General features: G+C 35.2%; 1 protein-coding gene across 6 annotated transcripts in view; it reads left to right on the plus strand.

The window, feature by feature from the left end:
* Window positions 1-21,374, plus strand: part of ZMAT1 (zinc finger matrin-type 1) — a 35,930-nt gene that overhangs the window by 8,677 nt on the left and 5,879 nt on the right. For 2 of the 6 annotated variants that reach the window (XM_059385489.1, XM_059385493.1), the window contains exons 2-5: window positions 6,103-6,209; window positions 13,172-13,273; window positions 13,351-13,525; window positions 15,198-15,482. In XM_059385489.1, coding sequence (XP_059241472.1) covers window positions 6,103-6,209; window positions 13,172-13,273; window positions 13,351-13,525; window positions 15,198-15,482 — 669 coding nt within the window. Of the gene's footprint in view, window positions 1-6,102; window positions 6,210-13,171; window positions 13,274-13,350; window positions 13,526-15,197; window positions 15,483-17,416; window positions 18,401-21,374 lie in introns of those variants that run through there. The other 4 variants (XM_059385492.1, XM_059385490.1, XM_059385491.1 and 1 more) reach the window with 4 other exon arrangements.

A 21,374-nucleotide genomic window follows, 5' to 3' on the forward strand; every position in this document is an offset into this window, starting at 1 on the left:
TTTTTTTTTTTTTTTTTTTTGCCTTTTTATAAACATATATTTTATCCTCAGGGGTACAGATACAGGACCCTCTGCCATGAATTTGGTGTATTCATTGTCAGAAAAGAAAACTGATCCACTTATACCTAAATTATAACCAAAATAATACCCTAATTTGCTAAAAAAAATTATTGACACTAACTGTAATGACCAAAACATTATATTTAGTAATAGAAGTGCTGTGTATGTTTTTGCAAAAACATGCCTTGGAGAGAATCAATTTTAGGGTTGGGGCATAGATAAGAAAATGCAGATAATAGAGGAATAGGGGAAGAAATATTGGGACCTTTTGAATTTTTAGGCCCTAAAGTATGTACAACTGCTTAAAATTTCAAATCATCTTTTGTGTTTTCTGATAGACTTATTATTTGGAAGGAGCTAAGATATTTGGATCCTTCTATAAGTGCCCCACCAAAACTTTGCTTCTCTATGTATTTGTATCTAAAATACAACATTTTCTTATTGATAACTATCAACCCGTATATGGTCAAGTACAAAGAAACTTTACAAATGGGTATCTGGAAGATTGTGTTATGTTCTTAGTCATATAGCTAGTTAATAGGGTAAAGGCTAATGCATGCTCTCATTCTAGTGCTTTTTACAACTCTTACTGCTTTGGGAATTAAGAATCTCTATAAGCCATATTTAACAACCAACCAAAAAAACTACATTTGTTTCAAATTCTGACCAGTATATAAAGAGAAAAGATGTAAAGAGAGTGTAAAGAAGAAAAGGAAAAAGAGGAAGAAACAAATTGTCAAGTTTCTTCAGCTATTCATTCCTACCAGAATCAGTTCCAAAGCCCCGGTGAGAACACTTTGTGAGAACACTTACTTTGTGAGAACACTTATTTTAGTTCATGGCATATAGTGAGTCCACAACAAACATTAGCTTCTGTTCCAGCCATCTTCCTCACAGCCAACATCATTTATTCACATGATCCCTCAATTAACATCTATTCCCTGAATTTGGCCTGTCCTCGAGGTCTTCCCCCTGAGACAGGCTGAGAATATCACCAATTTCCTCTCCCACTTTCAGAATTGGCTATATAGGTCATTTTTTTCTGGGAGTCTAAAAATCCTGTCTCAAATGGTGGGGATGGGGGTATAGCGGGGTCTAAAGGAACATTTTTTAGCATCTCTTGTGAATTGGACATGTATTTCTTATATATGCCAAACCTAGAGAGGAAGTTTCTCATTCAAGACTTTGGCTTTTATTTTTATTTAATTTAATTTTTTTTCAGTGTTCCAAGATTCATTAAGAACTAGCTCTCAGGGAGGCACCTGGGTGACTCAGTGGTTAATATGCCTCTGCCTTCAGCTCAGGTCATGATCTCAGGGTCCTGGGATCGAGCCACACATCAGGCTCTCTGATCAACGGGGAGTCTGCTTGCCCGTCTCTTTCTGCCTGTCCCTCTGCCTACTTGTGATCTCTCTCTCTGTCAAATAAGTAAATAAAATCTTTATTAAAAAAGCAACTACCTTTCAGAGAAACCCTGGGCAGAATTAGGCACTTACTAACTATGTAACTTTGGAGAAATAGCTTGACCTTCCCAATCTTAAGGTATAACCTTAGAAAGTAGCAATCATTACATCGATGTCAAATTTAGGGGAAATGCAGTTTGAAGAAATTTTGGCAGTGTGGGATGCCCTCTGAAAAAACAATACCTTATCATGTATGATTGTTCTCAGCAAAAAGCCAGCTTCTACAAGCCTCCTGTCTACAAATTCAGGATCTAAAAAGATCTTGAAAGGCCAGAATTATTGGTAGAATCTAACAAAGGAGAACTTAAATGAGACAAATATAAGTGTATTGGGTCTTCTAGGGATCCATAAAAATTTCTTTCCATATAACTATGTCCTGGAGTGCAGACTTTAACTAGCTCAAGGTGAAAGAGAAGGTTGTATTTTAGTCAAAAGTTAACCTAGCATGAGCCAATAGTATGATATGCCCACCAAAAAAAATGGCAAATTAGGCTATATTAATAGAAGAGAAATATTCAAAACAAAGGTGAATACACAACACTAAGGAGCTGTATACTTAAAAATGGTTAAGGTAGTAAATTTTATATTTTGCATTCTCATTATAATAAAAAATGAGGTGATGATCTCATTTTACTAGTTTGTAGTTATTGTGACCCCATTAAGGGTGATTGTGCTTAAGTTACACTTTATGAATGGCTGGGATTTAGGAAAACTAGTAAGAGGACTAGAAATCATGCTACATGACAGAACTGGGGTCAATTCACAAAAAGATAAGGTGGGCGGGAATAAAGATGTACTGATTCTCTTAAAATATTTGAGGATTGCAATTTTAGGAGAGGGATTATACTTAAAATGACTTTAAGGAATAGAACTAGGACCAGTGGAAGCTCTGAGACAGTATGAGGCTCAGCAGTGATGCATGAGCATCACCAGGGAACTTGTTAAAAAAAAAAAACAAAACTGTATGTTCTTGGTCCCCCACCCCAGAACTACGAATAAGAAGTTCTGGGAATGGGACCCAATAATCAATTAATCTTTTAACAAGTTTCCAGGTGATTCTGATGAACGCTAAAGTTTGAGACCTGCCCCCTCCAGGAAAACAGATTTTTCAGTTCAAGAGATTCAGCAACAAATCACCTGGAAAGCTTTAAGAAACGGGGTGTGGGCAAGAAACTATGATGGGGAACCACTCTCAGAGATTCTGGTTAATTGGTCTTGATGGAGTCTGGGTATTGGTATGTTTAAAAAAAAAATAACTTGGAGACTTCAATGTGCAGCCAGGGTTGGAACTACCTTTGTGAAAAGTTGAACTGGCATCACTAGGTAGGCTGTTTAAGAGATTACCTGGGGGACCATATTTAACAACACAAATTCTTGGGCTTCAACTCCAGAGATTTATATAGATTTGAGGTCGTGCCAAGGAATACTTTTTTTCTTTCCTTTTTGTTCTTTTTTTTTTTTCCCAAAAATCATTTCAGGTTAGACTAAAGCACGGTTAGCTTGATAAGTATCATAGATGACAAAACCTGTATATCAATCAGCTTAGTCACCAAATAGATATTGCACAGCCATTATTTGTAAGGATCTGAGCCTGTCCTGTAGGGCAGTGATTCCCAGCATGGTTGATTATCAGAATCACTTGTGGTTGGATTGAACCACCCACAGAGATTTTTAGTTCAGCATGTATGATTTTGGAAAAACTGCATGTGAATTTGATGTGATACCCTGATTGAGAATAATTTTTACATGAAGATTTGTACCTGAAAATTTGAATGTAGATTTTATCATATTTGAATTGATTAGGAAAGCATGCTATTTAAAGAAAATTAGGGTCAGTCCTCCTAAGTACATTTTAATCTGCATCATCATTCCAGTATCTTCTTGTTAAAATACAGATTTTTGTATATTTTAGTTTTTGATTCACTGAAGTCAGAACATCGGCACATTCTTTATATTACAGTCACAAAGAACACCCACTGACAAGTAATTGTGGGTGAATTTATTTGATTTAAGGTCAAAGTTCTGCTTCTTGCATCAGGAGCATTTTGTAAGCTTAAATGTGATAGATCTAAAAGCTTATCATATTCATAGCAAGTTCTAAGCTCAGGATTTAATGCCCCTTGGTTTTGATAGTTACGTCTATGTCCATGTCTTCCTTTCTGTGCCTGCTGCCCATCCTCTGGTTCAAGCCTCAATGACCTCTTGCTTGCAACTGATTCCTAACTCTTATCCATATTTTGAGCAGCTTCTTTTCCCTTTTTAATTTTTTATTTTTTATAAACATATATTTTTATCCCCAGGGGTACAGGTCTGAATCACCAGGTTTACACACTTCACAGCACTCACCAAAGCACATACCCTCCCCTATGTCCATAACCCCACCCCCCTTCTCCCAGCCCCCTTCCCCCCAGCAACCCTCAGTTTGTTTTGTGAGATTAAGAGTCACTTATTGTTTGTCTCCCTCCCAGTCCCATCTTGTTTCATTGATTCTTCTCCTACCCACTTAAGCCCCCATGTTGCATCACCACTTCCTCATATCAGGGAGATCATATGATAGTTGTCTTTCTCTGATTGACTTATTTTGCTAAGCATGATACACTCTAGTTCCATCCGAATCGTCACAAATGGCAAGATTTCATTTCTTTTGATGGCTGCATAGTATTCCATTGTGTATATATACCACATCTTCTTTATCCATTCATCTGTTGATGGACATCTAGGTTCTTTCCATAGTTTGGCTGTTGTAGACATTGCTGCTGTAAACATTCAGGTGCATGTGCCCCTTTGGATCCCTACGTTTGTATCTTTAGGGTAAATACCCAGTAGTGCAATTGCTGGGTCGTAGGGTAGTTCTATTTTCAACATTTTGAGGAACCTCCAAGCTGTTTTCCAGAGTGGTGGCACCAGCTTGCATTCCCACCAACAGTGTAGGAGGGTTCCCCTTTTTCCACATCCTCGCCAGCATCTGTCATTTCCTGATTTGTTAATTTTAGCCATTCTGACTGGTGTGAGGTGATAACTCATTGTGGTTTTGATTTGCATTGCCCTGATAATTAATGATGTTAATTATAGTTATTCTTAACTTGGACAAGCAATTTTTTAAGAAAGCCTCTTTAGTGCATATAGAGATACTGAAAATTAAGCTTAGTTGAAGATATCTGACATAATTTTTAAAATAAAAATCTTTACATGTGCCTGGGTGGCTTAGTCAGTTAAGTGGTTGGCTCTTGATTTTGGCACAGGTCATGATCTCAGGGTCCTGGGATTGAGCCCCTATATTGGGCTCTGCACTCAGTGGGGAGTCTGCTTGAGGATTCTTTTTCTCCCCCTCTCCCTATGCCCCTCCCCCTGCTCATACACTCACTCCCTCTAAAATAAATAAATCTTAATATAAAATTAATATATTTAAAAGTTTTTAAATAGAAAGTTTTACATGTGTTTTGCAAAAATTAAAACAAGATAACTATAAAGAATAAAATATTTAAGTTTCTCCCTTTGTTCCTTTTCTAGCCCCATTTCCCAGAGTTAACCACTTTTAAATTTAATTTATATCTTTGCATATTTTTTCTATGTAGTGTATAATTAATTTTTGTTACTTTTGGGAACTAGATGTGTTATATTTTTTCTTCTACAATGGAAAATTTCCTTTGGTAATAAGTTATATTTGTAGTTAAGTTGTATTTATAATATAAGTTATAGTTATATGAATATAGTTATATTTATAGTTTGCCAACAAACTATAATATTTACTAGTTGAAGATTTTAAAGAGAAATTCAAAATCTTACCAGTATGCTTGGTTTATCAATTTAATGTATCTTTGGCATTTCTCTATGAATATGTGGTATCAACTTATTCATTTAAATAGCCAAATGGTGAGCAAAATGTTTGTTTTGTGATTTATACCTTATAGATAATGAACTTTGGCAGAATACATTGCAGCTATTAAGAAACTTAGAACTGTAGACCTCAAGCATAAATGCAGAAAGTTTCAGTATGTGTTATTACTACAGTGAGAAACACTATAGCATAATTTCTAGATGTTCTTACATGACCCTTACTTTGAGGGGCTTATGTGAGACATGTTTTGCCAGATGGGTATTCAGTCTTTTTACAACAATGGAGTATGTCTGCCCACCATGACCAAACTTTCTCTGTGGTTCCAACCACAAAGAAGATAACATTGGAGCCATAGCTGTCACATAGCCATAGTGACAGTCTTAATGCTTTATTAGGATTATCTCTTGTAAAACAAAAGTCCAAGGCTGGGTTTTTTAATCCTGCCTTTCATTATGGGTACTCTAGATCATCCCATGAAGCTCATGTAGTTACTAATAACCCCATAACTTTTCCTTTGGAATGATATTGACTAGACTTATCATACCAACTAACTTCCTGTATCAGAGATTAGAAATTTACTTAATATTGAATTGTATCCTCAATAAGCAAAGAGCTATTACTATAGTCTCATAGGCACTCAGATTTGAGTGACACAAGAAATAAGATAGTTGAATGAAAATGATACTTCCAAATATTCATTAATATGATATACAGTCTCACTTCCCTTTATTTTATTCATAGATATGATTTGGAATGAACAGGAAAAGACTGAACTTTATACAGATAACTTTTGTAATGTATGTGGAGTGGTGCTACAGTTTGAATCACAAAGGATTTCACATTATGAGGTAGGTTAAAAATAATGGGAATAGAGTCTAAAGGATATTTTTATTTTATTTTTTATGGTTTAATGTATACATGTATTTATATATTTGTTTATCCTCTACACTCATTTAAAGGAGGTTTTTAAATGTAGCCACTAAACTTCCTATTTTATTGTTTTTGATTCTTATGAAAATCCTGCGAAGTAGGTGATATTATTTCCCTTTTTTTTTAATTTTTAATTTTTTTATAAACATGTATTTTTATCCCCAGGGGTACAGGTCTGTGAATCGCCAGGTTTACACACTTCACAGCACTCACCAAAGCACATACCCTCCCCAATGTCCATAATCCCACCCCCCTTCTCCCAACCCCCCTCCCCCCAGCAACCCTCAGTTTGTTTTGTGAGATTAAGAGTCACTTATGGTTTGTCTCTCTCCCAGTCCCATCTTGTTTCATTGATTCTTCTCCTACCCACTTAAGCCCCCATGTTGCATCACCACTTCCTCATATCAGGGAGATCATATGATAGTTGTCTTTCTCTGCTTGACTTATTTCGCTAAGCATGATACGCTCCATCCATGTTGTCGCAAATGGCAAGATTTCATTTCTTTTGATGGCTGCATAGTATTCCATTGTGTATATATACCACATCTTCTTGATCCATTCATCTGTATTATTTCCCTTTGATGGATGAGGAGACTGGCTCAGAGAGAGTCAGTAACTTACTAGCTTAAGTTTGAGGATTTGGGGTTTAAAATCATTCTTTTTTATTCCAAAGTTTCTTTACTTTTCTTCACACCATTCTGCCTCCCTTTGTAGTCATCAAGCCACTATATCCTTCATGTCCTTGTAGTAAATATAAGGGAGGCATTATAAAGCTTGAGTAGAAGGGATATTATAGAACTCGAGTCTTCCTTTATAGTAAATAAGGGCTATAAAAACAAAATGAACCAGTCTTGCACTTGACTTAGCCAACATTTTTTTTTAAGCAGAACCATAGGATTATAAAGCTAGGAGAGGGAATATTTAAGGTTCTTACTCCTTTGGTTTATTTATTTAAAAACAGACTCAGAGGGGTCATGATTCTTTGTAGCATCATTGGCATGACCAAGCTTAAAAATGATTTCTTCTGATTTCAAGTCCGGTGTTCTTTTCTTTCATTTGGTGTTGCCCTTCCCTACCCCATTTCTATATCATAGGATGAGCTATTGGATTTCTTTCATTTCTAGTGTCTGGGTTACCAAAGGTACTAGATAAATTTACTTTAAAAAATACAAAGCCAGCTTTACTTTTTAAAACGCACTTTGTCTTGTCCATTGCAAATGTTACTGGCAGCTATATTTCAGCTCTTATGTTGACTGGGATTCAATTACTATAAATTACAGATAGGGAAATTTTGTTGGCTATGGATTGAGAGGACCTACATTCAGGCTTTAACCCCATCATTGTTGTGTAACCCTGGACAAGTCACTTTGCTTCTCTGAGCATGTTTCTTGAACCTGCAAAATTGGGGTGGTAAAATCTCACTCACTAGGCTCATGAGAATTAAATGAATCAAATTATTGGACAGTGTCGAGTACATCCTCAGCCCCCAGAGTTCAAAGATTTGGAGTTAGTAAAGAGATACACAAAATCAAGGGGGCTCTGTGATAACTGTGATTCAAACCATTTGAATTTAAATTTGAGAAAATAGCTTTTTGTGAGCTTATGAAGTAATAGTATAGAAAATACACAAAAATATGAGAAAGTAGCATCCAGTTATAATTCTGTCACTTGTAGGTAACTATTATTTAACTTCTCTTTTGCTGATATGATTCCACTATGCTTTCTATACACACATGGGTATATACACTTTAACAAAATATAATTTTTATATGATTTTTACTTCCTTTTTCATGTAAGAGCATGTTCTGGACACCTGTCCTATTGGTACATCTTTTTTTTTGTAGTGTTTTAAGGACAATAAAGCATTATGTAATGTTATAGCATTTTTATTAATAAATATTTATTAAGAACTACCAATACTTCAGAACTTGGATGGTTATAAGGATTAAATTGTAAATAATACAGTGTTCTTATCTTCAGAGAACTCTGCAAATAATGCAGGCAATAAAAATATATTGCAAAATAAAATTTATGATATTAAAAAGCAAACAAAAATAAGTTTACACATTGTATAATTACAAAATATTTGCTACTAGCCTATAGTTAAAAATTTGGCACTTTATAAATTGAAATTGATATTTAAATGAAATTGATATTTAAAGTATTGCCAATTCTAGTACTTTGAAAGGTTATACATTTTTCAGAAAGGCTGGGTTTTTAAAAACATTTTATAGAATTCTGAACCTTTGAAAAGCTATTCTGCTCTGGGAAAATTTGGAGAGAGCAAAGCTAGACTTCCTGAGAGCCAAATTTATTATATTATGAAATAAGTACTTTTAAACTGAATTGTTTAAATTCCAGAGTACACTTTTGAAAAGCAATATGGTTTTTTTTTCTGTTTAACTACAGTGAAAGACTGTACACTGCCAAAGCAGGCAAAATGGTAGACTACTTAAGTTGACATACACAAAAGCAGTAAAAATGACAGAATCTACATTCCCCACTGGAATTTCCCATTTGAATTTTAAAAAGCTAGAATGAGAATATTTTAAAATACAGTTTCTCTTGGCCCTAGGAGTTAGGTATTGATTTATTTTCCTGAGATTTATAGCCCTCATACTTGAAAAGAAAAGCAATATGGTTTTAATAAGAAGAGAAAATGAGCTGTACATGTTTCTTAAAATTCCATTTGTTAAGGATTTTATTATAGATTTTATAGGTTACCATCTTTTTCTTTTTTTCAAATTTTTGTATAATTCTTATTAGTTAGTTAATTCTTATTAGTTAGTTAACATACAGTGCAATACTACTTTTAGGTGAACAACACGTACGTACAACAGCTGGTGCTCATCATAAGTGCATTCCTCAGTCCCCATTACCAATTTAACCCACCCACCTACCTCTCCTCTGGTAACCATCACTTTGTTTTCTGTAGTTGCATTTATTTCTTGGTTCACCTCTCTCTCTCTCTCTCTCTTTTCTCACTTTATTCGTTTGTTTTGTTTCTTAAATTTCACATGTGAGTAAAATTGTATGGTATTTGTCTTTCTCTGATTGACTTATTTCATTAGCATTATACTCTAACTCTAGCCATGTCATTGCAGATGGTAAAATATCATTCTTTCCTATGGCTGAGTAACATTCCATTGTGTGTAGGTGTATGTGTGTGTGTGTGTGTGTGTGTGTATACACACACTACATCTTTATCCATTCATCAGTTGATGGACATTTGGGCTCATTCCATAATTTGGCTATTGTTGATAATGTAACATATTTTTAAATTTAAATTTCAGTGCCATCTGTTAGTTTGGTGCTTATGATTATTAAATTATCAAATCGAAATTATACATAACCTTCCATATATTTGAAAGTATTTCCATACACATACTCTACTTGAAAAGATGATTTTTTTCCTCTTTAGTATACAGCCTGGTTAATACTATCAGACTATCTCAGTGTATAGTATTTATTGCACATGTAAAATAGAATAGTACTGTTGAACTTTTGAATGTTTCTTATTTAAATTCCAGTTAGTTAACATAGAGCACAATATTAGTTTCAGGTGTACAAAATAGTTATTCAGACTTCCATACAACACCTGGTGCTCATCACAAGTGCACTTCTTAATCCCCATCACCTATTTAACAATTTCGCCACTAACCTCCCCTATGGTAAACATCAGTTTTTTCTCTGTAGTTAAGAATCTGTTTCTTGGTTTGCTTCTATCTCTCTTTTTTCCCTTTGTTAGTTTCTTTTATTTCTTAAATTCCACATATGAGTAAAATCATATGGTATTTGTCTTTCTCTGACTTAACTTCCTTAGCATTATACTCTCCCTCTCCTACTCCATACATGTCATTGCAACTGGCAAGATTTCACTCTTTTTTTTTAAAGATTTTGTTTATTTGTTGGAGAGAGAAAGAGAGAGAGGGAAGGAGGGAGAGGATAAGCACAGGCAGGGGGAGTAACAGGCAGAGCAGGCAGAAGGAGAAGCAGGCTCCCCGCTGAGCAAGAAGCCTTATTCAGGACTGGATTCCAGGACCCTGGGATCATGACCTGAGTTGAAAGCAGACCTTTAACCAACTGATCCACCCAGGCATCCCAGATTTCATTCTTTTTAATGGCTAAGCAATATTCCATTGTATATATATACCATTTCTTTATCCATTCATCAGTCAATGGACACTTGGGCTGTTTCCATAATTTGGCTATTGTAGAAAATGCTGCTATAAACATAAGTGTTCATTCATCCCTTTGAATCAGTATTTTTGTATTCTTTGGGTAAATACCTACTAGTACAATTGCTAGATCATAAGGTAGTTTTACTTTTAACTTTCTGAAAAATCTCCATACTGTTTTCCAGAGTGGCTATACCAGTTTGTATTCCCACCAACAGTGCAAGAGTGTTCCCCTTTCTCCACACTCTTGCCAATACCTATTGTTTTGTGTCTTGTTGATTTTAGCCATTCTGACAGATAAAAGGTTACCGCATTATAGTTTTGATTTGTATTTCCCTGATGATGAGTGATGTTGAGCATATTTTCATGTGTCTATTGGCCATCTGGATGTCATCTTTGGAACAATGTCTATTCATGTCCTCTGCCCATTTTTTAACTAAATTATTCATTTTTTGAGTGTTGGATTTGGTAAGTTCTTTATATATTTTGGATATCTTCTTTGCAGATATCTTCTCCTATTCCATAGGTTACCTTTTTGTTGTGTTGTTTCCTTCACTATGCAGAAGATTTTTATATTGATGAAGTCCCAATAGTGTATTTTTTTTTATTTTATTTTTTAATTTATTTTCAGCGTAACAGTATTCCTTGTTTCTGCACCACACCCAGTGCTCTATGCAATCCGTGCCCTCTCCAATACCCACTACCTGGTTCCCCCAACTTCCCATCCCCCGCCCCTTCAAAACCCTCAGATTGTTTTTCAGAGTCCATAGTCTCTCATGGTTCACCAATAGTGTATTTTTGCTTTTATTTCTCTTGTCTCAGGAGACATATCTAGAAAGAAGTTGCTACGGCCGATGTCAAAGAGAAGGTTACTGCCTGTGTTCTCCTCTGGAATTTTTATGGTTTCAGTTCTCACATTTAGGTCTTTAATCCATTTTGAACATATTTTTGTGGATGGTGTAAGAAAGTAGTCCAGTTTCATTCTTTTCCATGTTGCTGTCCAGTGTTCCCAAATGACTCCGACAAAAAACGCTAGAGCTGATAAACAAATTCAGTAAAGTCTCAGGACACATAATCAACATATAGAAATCTGTTACATTTCTATACACCAATAACGAAGCAGCAGAGAGAAATTAAGGAATCAATCCCATTTACAGTTGCACCAAAACCAGTAAGATACCTAGGAATAAACCTAACCAAAGCAGGGAAAGACCTATAGTCTGAAAACTATAAAAGACTGATGAAAGAAACTAAAGAGGACACAAAGAAATGGAAATTAACCCACAGCACTAGGGGCAATTAATCTTTGACAAAGAAGTTTTGAGTTTTAAGGATGTTGCGCTTATTAAAATTTCTTTTTGTATTTATATTTAGATGTTTAAACAACCATTTTTTGCACTTATATCATATAGATATGTCCCTTCATTTTCTTCGAATACCTTTAAAAGTTCTGTTTCTCATGTTAAAGTTTTTACTCATCTAGTATTAAATTTTGCATATGGAGGAGGGTGTTTATGACAATTTTTCATACAGATAGCCTGATGTCCCAGCACTGTTTATTTCACAGTCCATTCTTTCTGCATTGGTTTGTGTGGTACTTCTGTCATATACTAAATTTCATATATATATTCTTGAGACTATTATTCTGTAGCATGTATTGCTTTGTTTGCCTTTCTGTACAGTAGTTTCACCTCATTACTATAGCTTTAAAATAAAGATATGTGGTGGCGAAATTTTACATGAAAAAAATCATCATAAAGTTAAAAGACAAACAGCATATTGAGTGGTATTTATAACAAGAGATAGGACTATGTATATAAAATTTTATCTCTTAAAAAGGAGATCTGAAAGAAAGAAAGCAAAATGTTAACATCTGTTAAAACAGAGTGGTGGGTATGGGCTTCAGCTGTATTATTTCCTGACTTTTCTGCAAGATGGATGTATTTCATAATTTAAAATTCTATAGATAGTGATTATATCACAGCATGTGCTCAGGAATACTAGTTTCCCTTCTACCTACACCAACAGTTTTGTTATTCTTATTTTGTTACACATTTGTAGAGATTTTTCTAATATGCTTAACTTAGAAGGTTTAAAATTTTCACAAAAAAGAATTTTGAGAGGTAAGCAGTACAGAGCTGGTATGACAGTTCCATGATATCATCAGGAACCTAGGCATTTTCTGTCTTTCTATTCTGCTGAACTAGCTTTTGTCCTCAAGATCCCCTAAAGTCCCAGATGACTGCTGGAACCGTGATCTTAATTCCAGAAACAGAAGGGAAGAAGGTTGGAAGGGCTCATCCCTCAGCATGTTAAAGAGATTTCTCAGAACTTCCACCCAGTGGTTCAGATTATATCTTATTGGCCAGAATCTAGTCACATGGTTACATTTTGTGGAAAGGGAGGCTGAAACATGCAGTCTTTTAGCTGGGTATACCGCCCAAGACATGTAACTAAGAAGAAGAAATTTGATATTGGGAAGCCACCAGGAGTCTCTGTCAACAACATAAAAGTTATTGATCTCTGAATTACAGCATTTTCATTATGAGATTCAGAGATTTGAAAAAAGCACGTGAAGCTCCTTCATAAACATGGTACAACACCACATATATTTTACAAGTGCTATCCTCAAATCCAAAGAGGTGTAAACTCAGGGTGCTTCTGTTATTGCATAAACGAAGTCATATTGTATCTTTTTTCAGAGTGAAAAACATGCTCAAAATGTTAGGTTTTATTTTCAAATGCATGGGGAACAAAATGAAGTGCCTGGTAAGAAAATGAAGATGGATGTTAGGAATTTTCAGGTAAGTGGCCTATATTGATGTAGTAATTCTAAACTTTGAGTTATCAAATCATTTTAACAAGATTGTGCTTATTTCAGGTCCATAGAAGTGAAGTAGTGGACAGAAATAAATTTTGTGATCTCTGCAACATGATATTTAGCTCCCCAATTGTTGCTCAGTCTCACTATGTAGGAAAAGTCCATGCTAAAAAATTGAAGCAATTAATGGAGGAGCATGATCAGGCATCTCCATCAGGATTTCAGCCAGAGATGGGTAAGATTACATTCACCAATTTAGCTTCAGTACAGGGTCTCCTGATCATTTTTTTTCCATCTTCGCTATCCATTTTTTTACTGGAGAGACTTTTGCTCTGGAGTAATAACTTGATTCCTCTTCTTCTGCCCAGTTAATCTCTTTCTGTTCTTTGTCATTTAATATGGAGATTATAATTGCTAGCTGAATTTTAAGAAATGTTAAGACCTTTCCCTTTTCATTTATTAAATACAAATGAAAGCAGGTGATTTGTTATGCTGCTATGAAGAAACAACAAAAAGCAGCCTGGACTCTCCATTTTCTAATCAGATCATAAAATCTCACTTAGCTCCTTCTTCTTTTCCTTGCCATCAATCTCATTTTTTCTTCTTTAGTTCTTCCTAGAACATTATCTCACATATGTGTTCACACCAGTATTTTCACTATAATATAGTTATGATGTAGTGTTTTCTGACTCTAACTATAAGCAAAAAAAAATAATGTTACAGAATCTCCTTCTACCCTGATAGTTCACTTCATTCCTCTTATAAATATAAAGTACCATCAACATCATCAATCAGTAATGGGTACTTATTTTATGCTAGATCACAAGGACACACAGAACTATAAAACATTGCCTCTTTCCTCCTTCCAGTGATATTGAGTCATCAGCACATGAGATATCTAACCTAAAGATCTCGCTTCTGGCCTAAGGTGGCAGAGTACACCCTAGAAAACTGAACTTGTATTTTGAAAAATTTGTGCTAGAATAAAAAATGAGATAATTAATCCTCTGTAAAAAATAATATACTACATTCTCACTAGTTTCAACACTTTAGGAATAAGGCATGCGTTGTATGGAAAATTTACCAACATAAATTTCCAACTCATATGTGAGGCCTCACCCTACCTTAAAACATACTGTTTTATAAACATCTAATGAGTCATTGAACACTACATCAGAAACTAATGATGTACTATGCAGTGGCTAACTGAACATAATAAAAAATAAATAAAAGAATACTGTGAATAATAATATAAAAAATTAAACCAGAATTATTTTTAAACTTATTCTAGTCTTTCTAATTTTTGTGTATTTGTTTGTCTTCCTGTCTTCTAAAGAGGGTTGGAATCAATATTCCCTAAAATAGAAAGCATCTTGTAAAGTCTTGTTTTCAGTCCCCCAAACTCATCAATTTAAGCTCATGTGGGATACTAAATGTAAGAACTCTGAAATAACTATAATTGTAGAAACATATAATTTTATAGACTTAAACAACTGCATAAATTTTATTTTGATACAAATACCACAAATCTGGACTGGATAGACTTACTGGGGTACTCAAGAAAGACACCAGCTTAGAAGTTGGTACCATCTGTTTTACCCTCACTAATTTTAAGAACCATCCTTTCATTGATTATTCCAATAAAGATAATTAGCCAATGCCTGATGTTGAATATTCCTTCTTGTACTTATGTTGAAGAAACCTGAAGACAGACTTGTATTCAAATTTCTATTCCCACAGAAAAGTAAATTCTTTTTAACCTGAGTGCCTTTATCCAACAGCACTGTGTGGAAAAAAGCCCAGAGATAGCAATTTTCAAAGAATTCTGAATTCCCCTAATACTTTGTAATGAATGTAGCTCTAATAACTGAATATATGTTGATTACTTCTCATTACAACTATTTCAGCAGGTGTGCCTCTTACTACTTCTGCAGAATCAACTTTTCTGAAGCCCCTTGCTGTCAAGCCTCCTCCAGGTGGGATTAAAGACAAGACTATGCCTTCCTCTTCCAGCAGTGCTTTGGATTTGAACAATCCAAACAAGTATTGCAAGCTCTGTCCTGCTTCCTTTAATAGTCCATTAATGGCCCAACAGCATTATGTTGGGAAAAAACACAAAAGAAATGAAGCTAGAAAGAAGTTTGTAGACAACATAAGAGAGAAACCTCTTCCAGCAAAATCAGATGCAAATGGTAAACAGTAAAAATATCCCAAAACTCTTTCATAGGAAGTTTATATTTTATAAAACATACTGACTTATGTATATATCAGTTTGCTGTAGGTTGATAGTACTGATGGTATTATACAATTTTAGATGAGTAAGGACTTCAGAGTCCATCTAGTTCTGTCTGTTGGTTTTCTAGAAAATGAGACTCAGAAAAGTTTAGATGACATTTATTAATTATAGAATCAAATATAGGTATCCCCATGGTTCCACGTTATATCATAGGTACATAAGGAAGTATTTTTAATTAGTGTTGTGTGCTTACATTATTCAGTCACTAAGTATGGCTTAAGTGTCTCTAGGGTGCTAGGCTAGTCTTTGTTGGGAATACAAATGAGGATATACCATTTTCACTGAAGGAGCAAGTGTATAAAGTTGTTGGGTTTATAACACTTCATTGCAAGAGGCTACAGACATGAATTTTTGTGTACATATTTTTGGTAACTAGAGGAGTGAAACACCATGGTTCAGAAAACCTTCATTGAGGAAGTATATGATTTAGAGTGGTAGAAGTGGGAAGGAGAATTAACAGAAGAGCTAGAAAGAGTGGCAAGAATTCAGGCACAATAAAGATTCTGATCCTGACTGGAATAATCCACTTGCTCTTCTAACCATATTTTTTTTCATTTTTCCCCCCACAGGCACCTTCTCACTACTAGTGTATTTTATTCCTTTTTCATATTCTCCCTTCCATCCACTTCTTTTCCTCCACTTGCTGTTATTTTTCAATTCTTTTCTTACTAGAACTTTCTGCTTCATGTGAAAATGTTCATTTCTCCCACCTGGAAGCCCTATTCTTTGTCATATGTAATTCCTTATGTTCTGGTTCTTCTGTGTCTCTGCTTCTTTTCTGTTTTCTTCGGGGGATTTTTTTAATGCATTACCTAAATGTAGGTGTTCCTGTGGCTCCATTCTTGACCTTATTCTACAAACATGATCTAAGCTGTTTCCCTGATTTCATCTCTTATCTGTATGCTTATGACCTTTCTGTCAAGCTTTGGATTCATATCTCCAACGGGCAGCTACTGCTTTACCTGGATACCTCATATCCATTTCAATTCCACTCAGTTACTCAGAATAGAAACCTGTAGTTAACTGTGAATTCCCCAACACTACCTTCTTTACTTTTTATATCTAATGAAACACCAAGCCGTGACTGTTTTACCTGTTCCCTTATCTCCAGCCCTACTCTTCCCATACTAGCTCAGGCCCTCAACACCTTTCCTAGAGCTTTGCTACTCAAAGTGTGGTTTGTGGCCAGCATCATCAGCATCACTTGGGAGCTTGTTAGAAAAAAGAATTTCAGGCCTCATTGCACACCTACTAAATCAGAAACTGCATTTTGACAAGATGACTAGGTGATTTGTTCTCGCAATAAATTTTGAGAAGCATTGTTCTAGAATATTGCCACAGCCTCCTAACCACTCTCCCTACCATCAGTTTTGTCTCTCCAAATCTACCCTCAATTTAACCATGAGAGTGTTTCACCTAAAGTACACATCTTTCCATGTCACTCCCTACTTTAAAATCCTCGCTTGATTCTCCTTTTTCTGGGGATAAAAATCTAAGCTTCACAGCTCTTTATCATCTTTCCCTGCATACGTTCTCCAGGCTTATCCCCTGCTACTTCCTGCCATATCTGTATAGGTCAGAACCAACAAACTGCTTATGGTTTCCAGAAACCATTACCGTATTTCTTGTTTCTGTGCCCTTTTTCATGCTGCCATTTTACCTGAAACATCTCCATGTTCCTCTTCTTTATCTAATTCCTACTCATTCTTTAACATACTACTTCCTGGGAAGCCTTTTCTGTTCCTTCAAGACTTATCTTCTGTGCTTCCTTAACCTGCATGCATAATTTTCTCTCCATGTGTCTTTATCTCCTACTAGAATGTGTAAGGTCTTTGAGGAAAGGGATTTCACCTAACTCTAATGTATTTCCAGTGCTAGCGATAGAAACTGGCACAGAGTAGGCCTCCCTCAATAGCAATTAGTTTAATATAGAATCAGTGAAGTACTAATCTTGATATATTGAATGCTAACCCTGCATTTATACTATTTAAGTTTCCCAATTAATGTGATTCAACATATCCCAAAAAGTTATATAGAGATCCATGTTTTTATCTAGGAATTTGAAGAATGTTGATTTAGGCAAAAGTAGAAATAAAAGTGGTAGGGTTTCAGAACACTGAAAAGAAATAAAATGAAAAAAAAAGTGGTAGAGCTAAAAGTAGTAGATGTTTGGAGAAATGACAAGCTTTAACTTGTTAGGGTATTTTTCCTATTGCTAGGGTGAGGATATCTTAAATAAGTACCTTCTAGTTTAAAGGCCAGCATTAGGTAAAATTGGAACTGAGTCAGCTATGAGAAGTGTATATAGCCTGGTCACAACTAAAGGGAGAGTCATGTTAGCATTCTGAAGTTTCAAGATTATTAGAATAAGGGAAGGATATTGGTGAAATTTTCATCTGGCCAGGGAGGAAGGCTGACCATTAGCATAATAGAGCTCAAAGAACAAATTTCCAGCCCTGCTTTTGACTGTTCCATTTTAAGAACAGTAAACATTTGAGGATTAAAAAATAGCTAGAGAATTTAAATTAGCTAATGAGAATTTCAAAGAACAGAACAGCAGAAGCCCATATTATAAGCAAGCAAGTGGTAAGACAGAAACAGTTTGATATATGACACTTTGACTTTTTCATTCATCAGCCCATCTTCTCCCTTCTTTCTGTCTCTGCCTTTTTTTTCCATCTGTTGTGTTTATATATGTTCCTACTATACCTAATCTCTGTCTGTCTTCATCATTCTCACTGCTTTCTTCATGTCCCTCATCCAGCCCAGATCTTATTAGCACAGGAATGGCTACCATAACGATATGGAACTAAAGTATGTATGTATTTTTTATTTATTGTATTTGTTTTGTTTATCTTACTAATTTCTAGCTTCATTATTGCACTTAGATATCTCACCTTCACCTGTAACTCAAACATACCTAAAATCGAATTAATAATCTTCTCTAAAACCAACTTAAATTTCCCAAGATTCCTGTCTTTGCCTGTTGTACCATTTCTTAGTTACCTGCATTTGAATCTTTGAGGGCATCTTCAACTACTTTATTTTCCTCTATCTTGCCCATCAACAAGTCTTATCAAGTCTTATTAGAACTATTTTTCCTTTCCATTACATTTCCACTATCATCATTTCACACTTCAATCCTGTAACAACCTCCTGGAGGGCCTTACATATACCTCATTGTTACTCTCTTGTTCTTCAGTACCAAGATTTCAACCCTGGATCAGTTCCACAGTCCCCATTTTCTACTTTTACATTCAGGATACTGTTGAAAATTTTGTAAAACTAGAGACTGGGTACCTTGATAGAGTCTTGGAATCCCATCTCTGTGGACTTATCGTCCTGTTTCCTTTACTTTTCCCTTCACTTTCCTCTCAGCAATGATTTTAAAACCCACACCATTGTCCAGGACTCTCTTCCACTCTTCTACGCTTCCCCCCTCACACCTTTCAGATAAACTTATCTCCCACATTCAATCAGTCACCAAGTTTTGCCAGTTTTTTCTTTTTTAGTTTTTCCAGTTTTGATGGTATATTTCACCAATCTCCCTGCTCCTGCCTATCCCTACTGTGTTCTACCTCATGCCCTCCTTATCTCTTGCCTTGTCTAGTTATTTACATACATGTGGTCTCCTTACTTTGAGGCTTGTTCCTCTCAAATTTATCCTCCATATTGCAGCTACAGGAGAGACTTCTCTAAAACACACAGCTGACCATGTCACTTACTGCTTGAAGCATTTCAAGGTTTCCAAATTCACAGGATAAAAAGTCTAGGCTCCTTAGCATAACACTTACATCTCTCTGACCTGACACCCTTTTGCCTTTCCCATATTGTCCTGTTATATTTTATTCTACAACAATTCCAAATTTTAAGAAGTTCTTAAAACACTTCTATGTTTCTATCGTGCTAGTCCATCTCCATACAATACTATTCTCAACTTTTTTCAACAAGATAACTGTTGTTCATCCTTCCAAGTTAACTAACGCATCATCTCTTCCAGTAGCCTTCTTCAGACCCCCATACTGTGCTAAGTGCCTCTGCTTCTTTGAGCTCCCATACCCCCTAAGCATACCTCTTACCTTTTACCAAATGAGATTGAAATCCTTTATTTATATGTTTCTCACTTGCATTTGTGAGCAACCTGCCCATTTTATTCATCTGTACCCGTAGAATCTAGCGTGATGTTTGGTGCCACATAGGTGCTTAGTGTTTTTTGAACAGATTATTTGAAGTCAACACATCATGCTCATTTCTGTCTCTCCCATATCTGATACTGTTTTCATCCCCTGGAATGCCCTTATCTGCCTTCCTTATAATTCAAATCCTTCTTATCCTCCCAGATCCACCATAACTTCCCTCACTTGTCTGGCTGCTGATATTCTCCCCCTCCTCTGATTCCTCATAGATTTCACTGTTCATTGAGAGTTGTGCTAATTATAGCCCGTTAAATGAGTTAGCCTCCTTAGACAAAAGATTATATTTTACCCTGCAATATCCATCTTAGCACTTTATATGGTAATAAGTACAGTTTTTTTCATTATTTGCTAATTGTTTATTGAAAGGCAGTGTCATATAGAAGGATAAACATAGATTGAAAGATATGTTTGAAGTCACTTACCCAGTTGTACCTCAGATTCCTGAGGTGTAAAGTGAAAATAAGGCTACTTCACAGGATTTTCAAAGGATGAAATGAAACAGCACAGTACCCATCACAGAATAGGTGCTTAACAAATGTTACCTTTTTTTTGAAATGTTTGTTCTCCTGTTGTAATTTAAAAACAGGTAAATTAGACTTTTTCTACTTTTCTTCATAAAGTAAATTCACATAAGCTGTACTTTTCTTTATATTAGGCTCTCAATTGGTTATTTTCCATTTAAGCTATTAGACCAATGGTTCTCACCTTGACTACATGTTAGAATTATGCAAGGAACTTTTAGAAATCTCAGTGCTCAGGCCATCCCACAAATCAATTAAATTAGAATCCCTAGGACCTACACATTAGTGTTTTGTTTTCTGTTTTTTAACTCCCTAACTGATTAGGATATAGAGCTAAGATTGAGAACCACAACAGTAGACTATAAAGATAGGTACTTCCCCAATCTGTGCTTTGAAAACAAAGGTCTCAGTCTGGGGAGTTATAAGATAGATCTGTGATTAGGAGAAAAATGGGCACCACAGGTGTTTGGTTATGGGAAATTCTGAAAGGTATGAGATTTGAAGAAGCTTGAGTTTCTGAATGAAGTCAGAAATAAGGAATCCTAGCAGAGCTGAGGGCAGCAGAGCTGGATAGGGACAAGGAGCAGACCAAGATGGAAGAATAGAAAGTATAAGAAATAGAATAGATTAAAGAGATTTAGAGTATACTTACCTTGGTGAGCATTAAGTAATGTATAAAATTGTTGACCTGGAACTAATGTAACACTATATATTAATTATATTTCAATTAAAAAAGGAAAAGATAAACATAATGGAGGCAGGTTACAGAAGGATTAAACCAGGAATTTTGATCTTGGAGCCAATAAATAGGCTTCATATCTTCAGAGAAAGTGTTTACACCATTTTTATATATTATTTTCTGAGATGTCTATATCTAGAAAAAGATAAAGAATATCAGTGTATGAAAAAGACAAGAGCTAAGGTTATAGTAATCAGACCACAGAGTTCCAGAACTGCCTCTGGACCTTTCATATGTGACCTGCAGCTTCTCTAAACCCATATATTACCTATATTATAATCTTCTGATATAATTTGTAAAAAAAAAAAAAAAAGAGGAACTGAGGAGAATAT

The sequence above is a fragment of the Mustela nigripes genome, chromosome X, assembly GCF_022355385.1.
Source record: "Mustela nigripes isolate SB6536 chromosome X, MUSNIG.SB6536, whole genome shotgun sequence".
Taxonomy (NCBI): domain Eukaryota; kingdom Metazoa; phylum Chordata; class Mammalia; order Carnivora; family Mustelidae; genus Mustela; species Mustela nigripes.